At 37.3% G+C, this 16092-nt stretch overlaps 1 protein-coding gene across 1 annotated transcript in view; it reads right to left on the bottom strand.

Annotated features, from left to right (window-relative positions):
- The window catches only part of MAP3K7 (mitogen-activated protein kinase kinase kinase 7), a 61832-nt gene that overhangs the window by 29759 nt on the left and 15981 nt on the right, over positions 1–16092 (bottom strand). Inside the window, exons 4-11 of the mRNA XM_024202724.2 lie at positions 15614–15659; positions 14890–15028; positions 13883–14007; positions 10321–10449; positions 9410–9419; positions 7551–7732; positions 6064–6215; positions 548–707 (exon numbers count right to left, since the gene is read on the bottom strand). Coding sequence (XP_024058492.1) covers positions 548–707; positions 6064–6215; positions 7551–7732; positions 9410–9419; positions 10321–10449; positions 13883–14007; positions 14890–15028; positions 15614–15659 — 943 coding nt within the window. The remainder of the gene's footprint in view (positions 1–547; positions 708–6063; positions 6216–7550; positions 7733–9409; positions 9420–10320; positions 10450–13882; positions 14008–14889; positions 15029–15613; positions 15660–16092) is intronic.

The following is a 16092-nucleotide window of genomic DNA, read 5'->3' as shown; positions in this document are numbered from 1 at the left end:
TTATGCCTGCAGAAGCTGCGTGTCACTGGCTCCACAGCCGTGCTGGGAGTCCTCTGCAGCATGACCTTGCTCACTCACCCACCAGGCAGGAGCACAGGGGCCATTGCTGAGCAAGAGCTATTCAGCACCGGTGTGGCCTCCCCGACAGCTTTGTCTTCTTCCTGTCCCATGGAGCAGAGACCCCTGGCCAGGACCACAGCCTCATCTGCACCATGTACTACAGTGTCTTGGGCCCCTTGGCCATGCAGGGAGCCCCCTGCAATTCTGTTTTCAGCACTGCCCTAACTCCAACCTACCCTTAAATTCCTGCAACTATAAAACTAAATATAGTTAAAAATAGAATAAAAAATAATTTAAAAAAATGTACAATTGTCAAAATTACAAAAAAAAATTCTACCAAGCCTATTCATATAAATTCTTAAAAAATAATGGACAAGTTAATAATAAAGAATCCATGCCAAGTTAAGAGTTACCTCACAGGGCTCATCTTATTAAAAGTAGCTCCTTTCACCTTTCTCTGCCCCCTAACTTTATTATTTATTTTTACCTGTGGTAGCGGTAATTCTTGCTTCTATTTCAGACATGTCAGCACTCATCCTCTTGCCTTCTCCTGAAACAAGAGTTGACTGTGGTCGTCCACGAACATCTGATAAGCTTTCCACGCTGCTCCCGCGAGATGGAGGTAAACTCAAACGGCCAGGGTCACCCTGTTAAAACAGTGTTACATTTTCAATAGGGCTGGCAAGTGATTAAAAAATCGTGTTAATCGTGCTGTTAAACAATAGACTACATTTAATTTAAATATTTTTAGATGTTTTCTACATTTTCAATTACAATACAGAATAAAAAGTGTACAGTGCTCACTTTATATTATTTTTATTACAAATATTTGCACTGTAAAAATGATAAAAGAAATAGTATTTTTCAATTCACCTAGTACTGTAGTGCAATCTCTATCATGAAAGTTGAAATTACAAATGTAAAACCATGTAAAACTTTAGAGCCTACAAGTCCACTCAGTCCTACTACTTGTTCAGCCAATCGCTCAGACAAACAAGTTTATTTACATAAAATGACAAAATTAGAAAGGTCAAGGCACAAAACGAGATCAAACTAGCTAGAAACATACAGGGTAACAAGAAAACATTCTACAAATACATTAGAAACAAGAGGAAGACCAAGGACAAGGTAGGCCCGTTAATCAATGAGGGGGGAAAACAACAGGAAATGTGGAAATGGCAGAGGTGCTTAATGACTTCTTTGTTTCAGTTTTCACCAAGAAGGTTGGCGGTGATTGGATGTCTAACATAGTGAATGTCAGTGAAAATGAGGTAAGATCAGAGGCTAAAATAGGAAAAGAGCAAATTAAAAATTACTTAAACAAGTTTAGATGTCTTCAAGTCACCAGGGCCTGATGAAATGCCTCCTAGAATACTCAAGGAGTTGACTGGGGAGATATCTGAGCAATTATCTTTGAAAAGTCATGGAAGACGGGAGAGATTCCAGAAGACTGGAAAAGAGCAAATATAGTGCCAATCTATAAAAAGGGAAATAAGGACAACCCAGGGAATTACAAACCAGTCAGCTTAACTTCTGTACCCAGAAAGATAATGGAGCAAATAATTAAGCAATTTGCAAACATCTAGAAGATAATAAGGTGATAAGTAACAGTCAGCATGGATTTGTCAAAAACAAATCATGTCAAACCAACCTGATAGCTTTCTTTGACAGGGTAACAAGCCTTGTGGATAGAAGGGAAGCGGTAGACGTGGTATATCTTGACTTTAGTAAAGCTTTTGATACTGTCTCGCATGACTGTCTCATAAACAAACTAGGGAAACGTAACCTAGATGGAGCTACAATAAGGTGGGTGCAAAACTGTTTGGAAAACTGTTCCCAGAGAGTATTTATCAGTGGTTCAGAGTCATGCTGGAAGGGTATAACAAGGGGGGTCCTGCAGGGATCAGTTCTGGGTCCGGTTCTGTTCAATATTTAGATAATGGCATAGAGCAGACTTAAAGTTTGCAGACGATAGCAAGCTGGGAGGAGTTGCAAGTGCTTTGGAGAATAGGATTAAATTTCAAAATGATCTGGACAAACTGTAGAAATGGTCTGAAGTAAATAGGATGAAATTCAATAAGGATAAATGCAAAGTACTGCATTTAGGAAGGAACAATCAGTTGCACACATACAAAATGGGAAATGACTGCCTAGGAAGGAGTACTGCGGAAAGAGATCTGGGGGTCATAGTGGATCATAAGCTAAATATGAGTCAACAGTGTAACGCTGTTGCAAAAAAAGCAAACATCATTCTGGGATGTATTAGCAGGACTGTTGTAAGAAAGACATTAGAAGTAATTCTTCTGCTCTACTCCACGCTGATTAGGCCTCAACTACAGTATTGTGTCCAGTTCTGGGCGCTATATTTCAGGAAAGATGTAGACAAATTGGAGAGTCCAGAGAAAAGCGACAAAAATGATTAAAGGTCTAGAAAACAAGACCTGTGAGGGAAGATTGAAAAAATTGGGTTTGTTTAGTCTGGAAAAGAGAAGACTGAGAGGGGACATGATAACAGTTTTCAAGTATGTAAAGGGTTGTTACAAAGAGGAGGAAGAAAAATTGTTTTTCTTAACCTCTGAGGATAGGACAAGAAGCAATGGGCTTAAATTGCAGCAAGGGAGGTTTAGGTTGGACATTAGGAAAAACTTCCTGTCAGGGTGGTTAAGCATTGGAATAAATTGCCTAGGGAGGTTGTGGAGTCTCCGTCATTGGAGATTTTTAAGAGCAGGTTAGACAAACACCTGTCAGGAATAATACTTAGTCCTGCCATGAGTGCAGGGGACTGGACTAGATGACCTCTCGAGGTCCCTTCCAGTTCTATGAGTCTATTCTATGATTCGCAGGAGATAATGGTGCCCGCTTCTTGTTTACTGAAAGTGAGAACAGGCGTTTGTATGGCACTGTTGTAGCCGGCATCGCAAGATATTTATGTACTAGATGCGCTAAAGATTCCTATGTCCCTTTATGCTTCAACCACCATACCAGAGGACATGCGTCCATGCTGATGATGGGTTCTGCTCGATAAAGATCCAAAGCAGTGCAGAACAATGCATATTCATTTTCATCATCTGAGTCAGATGCCATCAGCAGAAGTTTGATTTTTTTTTTTTTTTTGGTGGTGGTTTGGGCTCTGTAGTTTCTGCATCGGAGTGTTACTCTTTTAAGACTTCTGAAAGCGTGCTCCCTATCTCATCCCTCTCAGATTTTGGAAGGCCCTTCAGATTCTTAAACATTGGGTTGAGTGCTGTAGCTGTCTTTAGAAATCTCACATTGGTACCTTCTTTGCCTTTTGCAGTGAAAGTGTTCTTAAAACGAACAAACAACAAACTGTTATAATATGAAATATATGGCAGAATGTAGGTAAAACAGAGCAGGAGACATGCAATTCTCTCCCAAGGAATTCAGTCAAAAATTTAAATAACACATTTTTTCATTAGCATGGAAGCATGTCCTCTGGAATGGTGGCTGAGGCACAAAGGGGCATCCGTACGAATGTTTAGTATATCTGGCACATAAATACTTTGCAATCCAGGTTACAAAAGTGCCATGCGAATGCCTGTTCTCACTTTCGGGTGACATTGTTTTAATAAGAAGCAGGCAGCATTATCTCCCGTAAATGTAAACAAACTTGTTTGTCTTAGGGTACGTCTATACTTACACGCTGGTTCGGCGGCAAGCAATTGATCTTCTGGGATCGATTTATCGCGTCTTGTCTAGACGTGATAAATCGATCCCGGAAGTGCTCGCCATCGACGCCGGTAATCCTGCGCCGCGAGAGGAGTAGGCGGAGTCGACGGGGGAGCCTGCCTGCCGCGTGTGGACCCGCGGTAAGTACCTTTAAGTTCGAACTAAGATACTTCGACTTCAGCTACGTTATTCACGTAGCTGAAGTTGCGTATCTTAGTTCGAACTGGGGGGCTTAGTGTGGACCAGCCCTTAGTGATTGGCTCTGAAGTAGGACTGAGTGGACTTGTAAGTTCTAAAGTTTTACATTGTTTTGTTTTTGAGTGCAGTTATGTAACAAAAAAAGGCTACATTTGTAAGTTGCACTTTCACGATAGACTGCACTACAGAACTTGTATGAGATGAACTGAAAAATACAATTTCTTTTATCATTTTTACAGTGCAAATATTTGTAATAAAAATAAAGTGAGCACTGTACACTTTATATTCTGTATTGCAACTGAAAACAATATATTTGAAAATATAGAAAACCATCCAAAATATTTAATAAATTTCAATATTCTATTTTTTAACAGTGCGATTAAAACTAATTGATCATGATTGATTTTTTTAAATCAAGATTAATTTTTTGAGTTACTTGAGTGAGTTAACTGTGATTAATCGACAGCCCTAATTTTAAAATAAGTGTTTCTCCAGAAGACTTAACAAGTGACTTCTGAGCTTACACCTGTATTCAGAAATCAGCAGTTAAGAACAGTGATAAGAGAAATATCCCCAGTATATTTCTGTAGTAAATACTTATACTGTGGTATTTTTAATTAAATTGTATTTTTAAACAAAAATTGTATAACCAATAATTATAGTATACACAGACAGCACCATATATGTTGTGATTTTGAAAAGCACTCAGCATTGGCCTAACTCTGCTCTCACTAAAGTCTTCTGATTGAAGATTTACAGTAGAACCTCAAAGTTACGAAACAGCAGAGTTATGAACTGACCAGTTGACCAGATACTTCATTTGGAACAGGAAATGCACAATCAGGCAGGAGCAGACACAAAAATGCAAATACAGTTCTGTGTTAAACGTAAACTACTAAAAAAAAGGGAAAGCAGCATTTTTGTTCTGCATAGTAAATTTTCAAAACTGTATTAACTCAACGTTCAGTTGTAAAGTTTTGAAAGAGCAACTATAACATTTTGTTCAGTTATGAACATTTCAGGAGTTACAAACAACCTCCATTCCCGAGGTGTTTGTAACTCTGAGGTTGTACTTTAGCTCTATTTTTCCATTGTAATATAAACTGTGGATATATTTTCATTATTCAAATACATGTCTACATTTTTTTTTTTGACTCATACCAATCTCTTAGTCTCAATGTCTTCTTGTAGCAATGAGTTCCACATGTCACTTAGATACTGTTTATAAAGCATTTCCTTTCATCAATTTTAAATTTGCTGACTGAAGCTTTCACTGAATGTGTACTATGAGAAAAGATAAATAGGAGCTCCCTGATTTATCTTCTTAGTATCATTTCTGATTTGGTATACCTCTCCTGTTCCCTTATTCCTCTCCTCCCTAAACTACGAAATCCCAATCTCTCATTGGTTCTGAAAGGAAAAAAGACAGACACTAGTGTGCCTCCATGCTTAGCTATGTATATGATGTATTTTGTCTTCCCGTTCCCGCCCCGAAGGAACAGTCTCCTTTTGCTCTTAATATCACCTTGACTTTCTCATCTTCTCTCTTTTTCTGCTCCCCTGGACATGCTGCTTTGCTCCTGCTCCTTCTACTCCTTCCCCGCTACCATGGTCATGCTAGCTAGCTGGCTGGCTGCCATTGTACTCTACTCTCCCACTGCCCGCACTCGTATACCTTCTTGAGGAATCTCTTGGCTCTTCTCTCAGTGGTGGCCAACAACCCTGAAGGGGGCAACTGTTTACATTCCTTTCTACCTCCCCTTTGCACCACTAGGTCCTATGGAGACAACTAGACATGCTCCTTATTTCTATCTGCTTTTACAGATAAGCCTCACCACTAATAAGAATTTTTTTTTTTAAAAGCAGCTGTAAATGGGGAGTCAGCATCATATGTTCTCCATGGACCATCAGTAAGTGCAGAGTGGACCATAGATTTAGAGATGCTGATGTACTACATTATCCTTGGGGTTACTTACTTACTGCCCTTTATTGAATAGAAAAGCTTATTGTTATGAAAAAAACTCTTGTATTTTAGAGCAGTGTGGTTTTAATATAGTGATTTTATCCATCTAATGGCAATTTCATCATTAAGGCACAAGATTTTATTCACTTGCTTACCGACTGCTTCGCTGAATTTTTCATTTGCTGTGCCAGTTTTGATTCTAAGCGTTTAATGGTATCATTGGTAGCAGTTCCTTGAAAGTCACTTGGTTCCATGTTAGCATCACTCTTGTTACTGGTGTTTGTAGAAGTCATGTCCATGAACGAGCCTATTTAAAAGCCCGCCCCCCAAAATAAACATTTTTTCTATTTAAATCACTTCTTTGAAAAACATTAAATCAAACTGAAATTCTTTAGCTACCCATTCTTATTCCCCTAATACCAACCTTATAATTTTAAAGTAAATTTTTAAAACATTAGACAAAGGAAACTGCAGCACTGCAGTTTAAAAAACAAAAACCAACCTCTTAAGAATATAGCTCAAAAGCAAAAAATTCATAACAAAATATTTTTCCTTGCTTGAACAGCAAGTTTACCCCTGATCTTAAAGTCAAGCTTTAGCTACTAATCTTAAATCATTAACAAAAATCTTGGATTATGAACACGATTGGTAGTTTTTCTCCTAAAATCCATCAGGAATCCTACTGTATAATGAAAATATATTTGTAGGATAAGCATACTTAAAACACTGATTTACAAATTGCAAGTAATAGATTTAAAACTTTATTTTCTTAAGTATGTTAAGTATGCTAAACATGTTTCATGTAGTCTGGCTAGAGAAGACCATCAAGTATATAACAGAGTTGATGGGATTTTGCAATAAAATGTACAGGTGAATTCAAAAGTACCTTATGTCCAAAATATTCTGTGTGCGAGAGAGAAATTTAGAGTTTGGGGGCAGAGAGAAGAAGGCGGGTATGGACAACTGTAGTTGTTAAGTTACAAGAACCCAAGGGAATGCGGAAAATAGGGCAAAATTTCAGAAAGGGAGCATTTAAATTTTTTTCCCCATGCAAAATGCAGTGGGTCTGAGTGATCAACAGTTTTGTGCACCAGGAAAGAATTTCTCTCGAGGCAAGATTGGTAGAATGTCTGGTGGGTATTTTTACCTTCCTCATGGCACCCTGAGGGCCCCTTTTTTAGGTTAATAGGAGGTAAAGAAAAGTTGTATGTTTAATCAGTGGAATCTGTAATTTCATCAAAATTTGATGAGGGTGTCCAGTGCAGAAGAGAGGCTCGAAGGGACCAGCTGACAGGGGCAAACATGAGTAAGATCTGAGAGATGACTATTGGACCCTAATAACCTGCAGGAAAAAAGGGAGACCCTACGTCTTTGTAGACTGAGTTATCCTTCATGTTACCACCCTCATTCTCCATTGTGGGAGGAGGGCAAGGGGATTCAGAGATTGCCTGAACCCTAGGGATTAGGCTGAAGGAAGCAAGACTTGAATATTTGTTATGAGGCCCTTTACCACAGCATTGAACCAGGCATTTAGGAAGGGGTTTCAGGCTGCACTTTATAATACATTCCTGGATCTGTTTCATTTCCCTGCTTATCCTGTTTAAAAAGTGTGGGTTTTATTCTTATATTTATACAATCATACCTGTACTAGTGGCAGAGTTGCTCTGGCCTTCATCTGAATACTGACAAGGATACTGCAGAGGTTCATCAGCTCCTGGAAAGTACTGTGTAGAGAGTAAATTGTTATGTATTAACATAATTAATGCTTTCAAAGTACATAAAGCAGCAATAGAGGTAGCATACACCTCAACAGATCCTAGTTCTCTGAATAAATGCAGAGGAAAAAAAAGATAATTTGAGAATGCTATGTTGTTTAACTGCAGAACCATCTGCAACAACTCAAGTCTTGCTTTTTCAGTAACACTCCTTCCTCACACCTCCCAAAAACAAAGCACACAAACCTATTTTTATTAAGTGCCTTCAGACAGATTTGTTATGTATTTTAAGAAAAATGCAGCATAATGGAAGCCACTTACAATAGCATAAATCAGGCAAGGTACAGTTTAATTCAGCATAAGGATGGGCTGATACACATTCTATTCTAGTGGATATTAGGGAGTTTTGTCAGGGAAAGTAAGTTAGCAGTTAAGAAGAGAGAGGATGGAAAATGAAACCACATATTGAACCACATATTGAGAATAAACCCTCTATGGCTTAATGGCACAAGCCATTCAAACACTCTTTTTGTTTAGCTTATTTAGACACCTGGTAGTGCTCACTACCTAAAAAATGGCTAAATTTCTGTGAACTTGATCACCAATATGACTAATACAAACAAATCTGTTGGGGATAATAATGCAAATAAAAACTATTTTTAAATTTCTAATTATTCTTGTTCACTTGCATTCAGCATAAAGATATTCAGATTGGCACATGTCTGAGTAATACATGTGCTACCTCTATGAAGAACATTTTGTTTGGCTTAGCTAATGTATTTTCATTTTGATTTGTATTTCTGAAATTTAGCAAAACAAATGAATACTGTTATTCTTCAGGATCAGATTTCTGAAGGAAATTAAGTTGAATTAGCAGTGATACTGATGAAGATAGGTAATACACCCTTAGCTAGATTCTGTTCCTGAAGTTTGCAAAGTTACCATGCAAGTGCCTATTTTTTCCTTAAAGCAGTGGTCTCCAAAGTGGGGTGCGGCAGGAAGAGCGCTTTTGGGGGGAGGGGGGGGCGCTTCGGCAGTCCAAGCGGCTTTTTTTTTTTTTTTTTTTTTTTTTTGCTTCAGAAAAAATGGTAGAGCCGGCGGGGCAGGGGGGTGCATGCTCAAAATTTTTTTACTGATAGGGGTACGCGATCAAAAAAGTTTAGAGACCACTGCCTTAAAGGAGCCAATGAAGGTCCTGAAACTACAGAGCAGCTATCAACATCTCAATGCTCATAAAAATGGCAGAGAAACTAAAATAGTAAAATACTTGAGTAACTATAACTTTGTAAGGTCAAACCAGAACATCTGTAAAAAACCTCACATGATCCTACAGCCTCTAACAGTTTTTAAGAGTCTTTTCAGCAAGTCGTGTGGTATAAGCGTTGAGGAAAAATCTTTAGGGACTGGAGATACAACTTAGAACAACAGATACAACACTAGGCTCATGGAAGGCATACCTTCAAAAGCCAATACTACAACATAACCCGTTAAATTATTTACAGATAAAAAAAAAAAAAAAAAAAAAAAAAAATTTCCAAAAAAAAAACAACCATTTTATAAAAAAAAAAAAAAAAAGTCACCAATCATTTATTCTATTTTTTCTTATTTGTTTATATTACATACTCATTAGAAAATTACATCTAGGTAAGCATAAGTAAAAAGAGAGTTGTCTTTCAATAATGCTCCGAATGCACTCTATGTCTGGTCAGTTTATGAATATATTTAAACTACAAGAGGAAAACAGAAAAAATAGAAACAGCAGCACTTTAGATAGTGTTTTCCTCACCTAGCTTCCCCTGCAGACAGAGTGGAAAATTTAACAACAGTGCTTTACATCTTCAAACTAATATTTATATTATCGTTGCACCTAGGAGTCTCAAGTCATGGACCAGGATCCCATTGTGCTAGGTGATGTCCAAACACAGAACAGATAGTCCCTGACCCAAAGAACTTCGTCTAAAACAAGAGACAATAGATCGATACAGAGAGTTGGGAAGATACAGGGAAACAATGAGACAATACTGGTCATCATGATAGCCAGTGATTTCAGTACAACAGTAGTCTAGCTGTTGTCAGGTTTTGTATAGGTCTCACAGAAAAGCAGAGTTTTAAGGAGGAAAATGAGTTAGCTTAGTGGATCTCTACAGGGAATGTCTCCTAGATAAATGGCTGGTTTTTCAGAAGTGACGAGCAACAAGATCTCCTAGTAACGTAATCAAATAAGCATTTTTGAAAAACCAAGCCAGTTATTTAGCACTTAGGACACAAACTTTGGGTATCCTGGTTTGAAAATCTTAGCTAGCGTTACATTCAACTTCAATTTTGGCCATTTTATTTTTTGAGACAGGTGATCTGTATCTCACTTATTGCTCATTCAGGATGAATGGAATACTTCACTATCACAACAAAAATAAATTGATGGTTGTTCTCCCTATTAATTCATACATCATAATTACATGTAGCACTGTCAGTAAGCACAGTCTAACAGACAAGAAAGAGAACCAAAAATGAACTTGGTCAGAAGCAAGAGTGCTTAAGTATTAATTATTAATGACAACACAATCTACAGTGAGATATCAAACTGCCACCTACTGAACAATGAATAATTTTGCAAATATGAAATAATTAATAGCGTTACATGTCAAATATACAATTTAACTTTAAATGCACCAAAATGAAAAAAAAATTTCAACTCACCATTGTGAACTGCCCACATTATGCGGAAAGCAGGGCCACCAATCTCATCAAAAGGTTTCCTACGGGTGATCACTTCCCAAAGAATAATACCCCAACTGAATACATCACATTTTTCACTGTAATTGCTACCTGGAAAAAAAAATCATCAATATAACTTGTCTTTCCTACATGATATGTGCCTACAAGTTTAGAGAACTAGCTATGTATGCTTCAGTTTTCCTTCAGAGTAGAATAACTTTTTGTTTTTCACAGAGAGAAAACAGCAGTCATAAGTCCACTCGATACCAATTTTTTAAAAACTTCTAATTTACCCAGAGTAAATTTGAAAAAAACTTTTATAGAAAACATTTGTTTCAAGGTTTTAAAAACCCTTTTGCTATTATTGCCAATATGTTTAACTAAGAGTTCTCTTCTTTGCAAACTAGTTCCTTCATAAAACTTATAAAACACATAATGCTTAGGACAGTCTTGTTCTGAAATATCAAATGTGATTTTATTATGATCATCAATCTCTCAAATTTAGCATTATTTCATTGTCATTTTGACTATCTGTGCCTCCTTTAAATCTTTCTCCTAAATTCACTTCTTCCATAATGGCCACAGTAAATCAGTCATCATTCACCATCATCTATCATTTTTATATTTAAAAACAAGATGTCCTTAAAAGAACCAGCAAGATGTGCCCATGCCTATACTAAGTAACCATGTGATCATGTCACTGTATCTCTGTTTTCATCACCCCAATTCCTCCCTGTTTATTATCCTCACTCATTTTTTCGTGCCTAAAGTTTAGTTTCAAGTACTTTGGGGCTGGGATTGAGCCTTTCTAGGTGTCTCATGAAGCATACAGTAGACGTTGGGTGATATAAAATAATGAATACTAATAAAGCTCAGAGAGGGAGACGAGAGACTACAAAAGGATAAATACTTTGTTAATTAGAGAAAGCCATGAATGTCTTAAATAGACATGAATGATAAACAAATTCAAGATATAAAGTATGTAAATAACAGCACTATGAATTTATCCTTTCTGGTCAATATCTGAAACAAGAATGACATTAACTACCTAATAAAGAGTCTGTTCTGTTTTCTCAGGAAACATATGGAAAAACAATCTAATAATTTAAAGAGACACTTCTATACAGAATTTCTTTATATAGGAAGACACCATGTGACATAGGATAGTGGCATATACATGCTGCACTACAGCTTGCTCAACTATTTTACTTCTAGAGACAGTTTTGAGTTTATAGTACTTCCTCCCTCCTTACTTTAGAATGACATTTATTTATTTAAATTTAAATAATAAAAAGGCACGTATATAAAGCTCTAGGAGCCCGGACACATATTTAATATTGCAACAAAACCCCAGCAGCATTGAAGTAATTATTTCACAAGGAATTCTGACAGACTGCCATTTACAAATAAAAGCTTCTTTCTATTCTTATCATTCTGATAAGAATAGCTTCAGTTTTCTCCAAAGACCTATCAAACAGATATGAGAAAATTTAGAAATTGTTGAGTTAGATGCAGATTGGCTTAGGTTTTGTTCTGATTTTATTGTTGATATCTGAGGTAGTAATTAATGCATATAAATTGTTAAAAATTAAAAATTTTAACATTGGTTTAATAAAGTTGAATGACCATTGTATTTCAATATATTAATTTGAAATTTTACATTCCACCATTTTCAGACATAAGGTATTCAATCATTTTGTGTAATGTGTTTCAATGGTGCCAATACAAATTTTGGGAAACAAAAATATATAAAAATTGCTGTATAAAAGGCTTGCTGCAGTACTAAAAGCAGGAAATTTAGAACTGAAATTTTACATGTTCCTACTTAGTTGAATTTATGGACTGGTCACTAAGAAGTGGATGACTTAGCATTTGCACTGGAATTCCTAGTAACAGCGAGGCTTTTAAATGTAGCCCTTAATCCAATTTAAAAATCAGGATTTTCTTTGGGGTTATTTTTCTTTTTTAAAATCAGCTCTTCAACTTTTTTTTTTTTTTAAAAAGGAAAAGAAACTAACTTCTAGTGGCAAATGAACGCTAAGAATAAGTTTTGGCCAATATCTGAAGTGAACAAGGAGGTATGCCCAGGGCAGTTTCTGGTAAACTGATACTTGTAGCACAGAAACTGACATAAAATTGCCAGTCTTAGGAGAGAGATTAAGGACTGAATGACTATGGTGATTTAACTAGAGGCCTAATCTATACTTAAAATTTAGGTTGACATAGCTGGTCAGGGGTGTTAAACTGATCGCGGACCAATGTAGCTTTGTTGACCTAACCCCAAGTGTAGATACAGATATGTTGATGGAGGACTGCTTCCATTGACCTAAGTACCCGCACGTGGTGCTTCTGCACCAATGGAAACACCCCTTTCCATCAGTGTAGGTTATGCCTACACTTCAGGGTTATGCTGGCATAGCTATGGTGATGTCAGTATGCCACATTAGTCTCAGCATAGACATACTCTAAAATGTTCATGCTCAGAAGTCCAGAACATCTGACCAGAGCCTACGGATATTGTTGTGGAGAAGCTTTAAAGGCAGGTGGTTGTCTGTGCTTTTTTCAGGTGGCTACCCAGACTTTCTTTTTACAGTATTATCAATTTGATACTTTTCTGGAAAACTTAATTCACTATTAAGACCTCTAGGGAAAAACAAAACATACACAAAAAACCTGCTCTAACCATCCACAATTAAACTTTTAATGAAACTTTTACTCACTCACAGGGGGGCAAAATCAGCACCAGTTAATCACTGGTCTGAAAGTGGTCTGATGTGCATAATGACCGAGCTATTCCCCATTTAACCACACAGTAATTACACAAATCCTTGTGATTTTATTGTATACCATCACTGGGCTTCCCCACCATATGCCAACAAATCGCTTTTGATTCCTCTTCCCACTTAAATATTAAATACAAATTAATTTTTTAAAATGAATTGTTTATAGGATGAGAGGAGAAGAAGAGGTGAACTAAACTTCAAGGGATAAGGAAGAGAAGGAAGATATAGGGAAAAATGGGGATAGGTGGAATTACAAGGTAGGGAGGGATCAAAAATGGAGGTGGCTATGCTTGTTCGACAATATACATGGCGAATTCTGAAGACCATAGCGAATCAGAATATGGGGTGAAAGGAATGACAACATATTTCAGTGCAATAAGAATTTGGGATTATTTTGTAATCTCAGAAACAACAATATCCCAGGATGGTAACTCCAAACAAGATGCATAATTTACTGTTACAGTCTATTTGGTTTTGCCATTTGTGAACTCCTAAGTATCAAACTTTTCCCCATTTGTGTGAATTCCTTTCCTAAAGATACTTGTACAGTAGTCTTTGTCCCTAGTTTTTAAATGTAAATTAAATACTTTCCCCCCCAAGTTATTTTTAATCTTTAAAATTTATTTCTATATTTTATAATGCAATTTAACAGAAATGATGCATGTAAATGATGCTCTCACAACTGATTTCTTATATCAAATCATTCAAAATAATGTCCTTAAGTAGAGGAATACATGTCAAACTGTACATTATTTTGTTACCTTCAAAAACTTCAGGTGCCATCCAGGCAGCACTTCCCTTATTGTTGGTCATGTGTGTTTGAATATCACAGGCTGTACCAAAGTCACAGATTTTTAGAACTGTCCCCCCAGCTACCAACAGCAAGCTGTCAAGAAAATCCCAAAACATTTTTTATAGAATTCAGTAGTCTTGGTACAATAATAAAACATTACTATTTTATTCCAACAACTTTCACTTGAGGCCTTGCTTCACAGTACTGTATAGTAACATGGCAAAACTTGTTCATCTAAGTATAAATATATTCTTAAAAATTACTATAGTATATCAGTAGGCTGTGACTTGCTAATTATGATAAACTGCAGAATTTTAATTTTTAATCTTTATAGCTCTATTTGAAATATGTTTAAATAGAAAACAGTTTCTTTGGAATAATTATTTCAATCCACTAAGCACCCAATGGAGACAAAATTAGCCATTTATATGCTGATTCACAAACATTTTATATAGGCTCTGCAGACAGGAGGCCAGCCATCATGGCTGCTATCTTGCCAGAAGGGGAGTGATCAGGACTCCCATTAGGGCCAGCCAATGCTGCTTTTTCTTCAAATGGAAGGATTGCCTATGGATGAGCGTTGGGGAAGGAAAAAGGCATTGGAGCATCAAATGCAGGTTCTCCTGCAAAACAATGCAGGCCACTTGAAGTAGACCTCAACGCCTTTTTAATTTCCCCATTCAGGTAACCAGGTCCCTACTAAAAACCCACTTCCATGATATGGGGCAAGAACAGGCTCTATGTCTGCATAACATGCAGTACTGAAAACACGATTAGTGGTACACAAAACAATCAGCGTGTCTTGATTTTATAACTGAAATTTAAAACCCATATAGATTCAAAATTACTTTATATCTAATAAATAAAAGTTATCGATTAACGTTTTCCTCCAAATCCACTGGAGGAAACAGGATAAAGAGAAACCCCAAGTTGCAATTTTAAGAAAAAATGGTTTAACTCTGACTAGAAACCTACTTTGGCGGTTTCAGGTCCCTGTGAATTAGAGCCTTTGGTTTCATGCTGTGGAGATATGCCACTCCTTGGGAACATTGTAAACACCAACTCATTGCATGTGCAGCAGTATAATAAGGCAGAGGCTCAGCACCATGCAGCACTGCAAAACAAAGGCACAAACTAAAAAGAACTTTATTGCATATTACCATAGAAACAATGGGGTTAACAACATACCAGTAACAAGCTCTATGACATTCAACTAGTTATTTACACGCATTCTTTAGCGTTGCTGTTGAAATCTCTTTTTATATTGTTGAACTTTATATATCACTATTAATGGAAGTTACCTGAATAGTGATTTCCAAAGTTTTTAAAATGGTACTTAGTTCATTAGCAAATATTTATACACACAAATTCTGCCACTTCATTGCTAGTTATAAAATAAAGTCAATCATTTTCAGCTGTATCTGGTGTGGTCGGTATTAAATGATCACTCAAGAAATTGACAAGAAGTTGAAGGTGGTCACTTAATAAAGCCAGAGATTTTTACAGGGAAAAATGAAAGGAGTCACAAAATTTAAACCATTTATTTGCTATCAAAAAATTAGATGATTAAAAAGCGTTTTTAAACTATTCTGGTTGTAAAATGCTCTTTAAAATAAACATTAAGCCCATTTTATATTTTAAGAAAAGGGTCTCCTAACACTAACACTGCAGGAAGACACCATGTTTAAATGATACTCACCATTGTACAGAGAACCTCCTTCAGCATACTCCATAACAAGACACACCTTTGGGGGAGAGGACAAAACATAGGGATGTTTTAAAGTGCAGTGTAGGGGCAGATAATAGGTTTTGTAGGGTTACCATATTTAAAAAATAAAAAAAAAGAGGACACTCCACAGGGCCCTGGCCCCGCCCCTTTCCCACCCCCTGGCCCCACCCCAACTCCGCCCCTTCCCCAACTCCCCCTCCTCCCTCCCAGCCATGCGAAAAGGGCTGCCTGAGCACTACCGGCTTCACGGTTTGCCAGAGCAGCTGGAGCCCGGGAGGGGAAGCGCCCAGCCCGGGTCGCAGGGTCTGGAGGCTGCCCGGCAAACCGTGAAGCCGGTAGCGCTCGGGCTTTGGGCAGCCCCCATGCCTCCGGACCCTGTGCCCCTGGCCGGGCACTTCCCCTCCCGGGCTCCAGCTGCTCTGCTCCTCCCCTGACTCTTCGGCTCTGTT

The sequence above is a fragment of the Terrapene carolina genome, unplaced genomic scaffold (assembly GCF_002925995.2).
Source record: "Terrapene carolina triunguis isolate 2854851 unplaced genomic scaffold, T_m_triunguis-2.0 Scaffold42, whole genome shotgun sequence".
NCBI classification, from domain to species: domain Eukaryota; kingdom Metazoa; phylum Chordata; order Testudines; family Emydidae; genus Terrapene; species Terrapene triunguis.
This window is presented reverse-complemented; position numbering and strand designations above follow the sequence as displayed.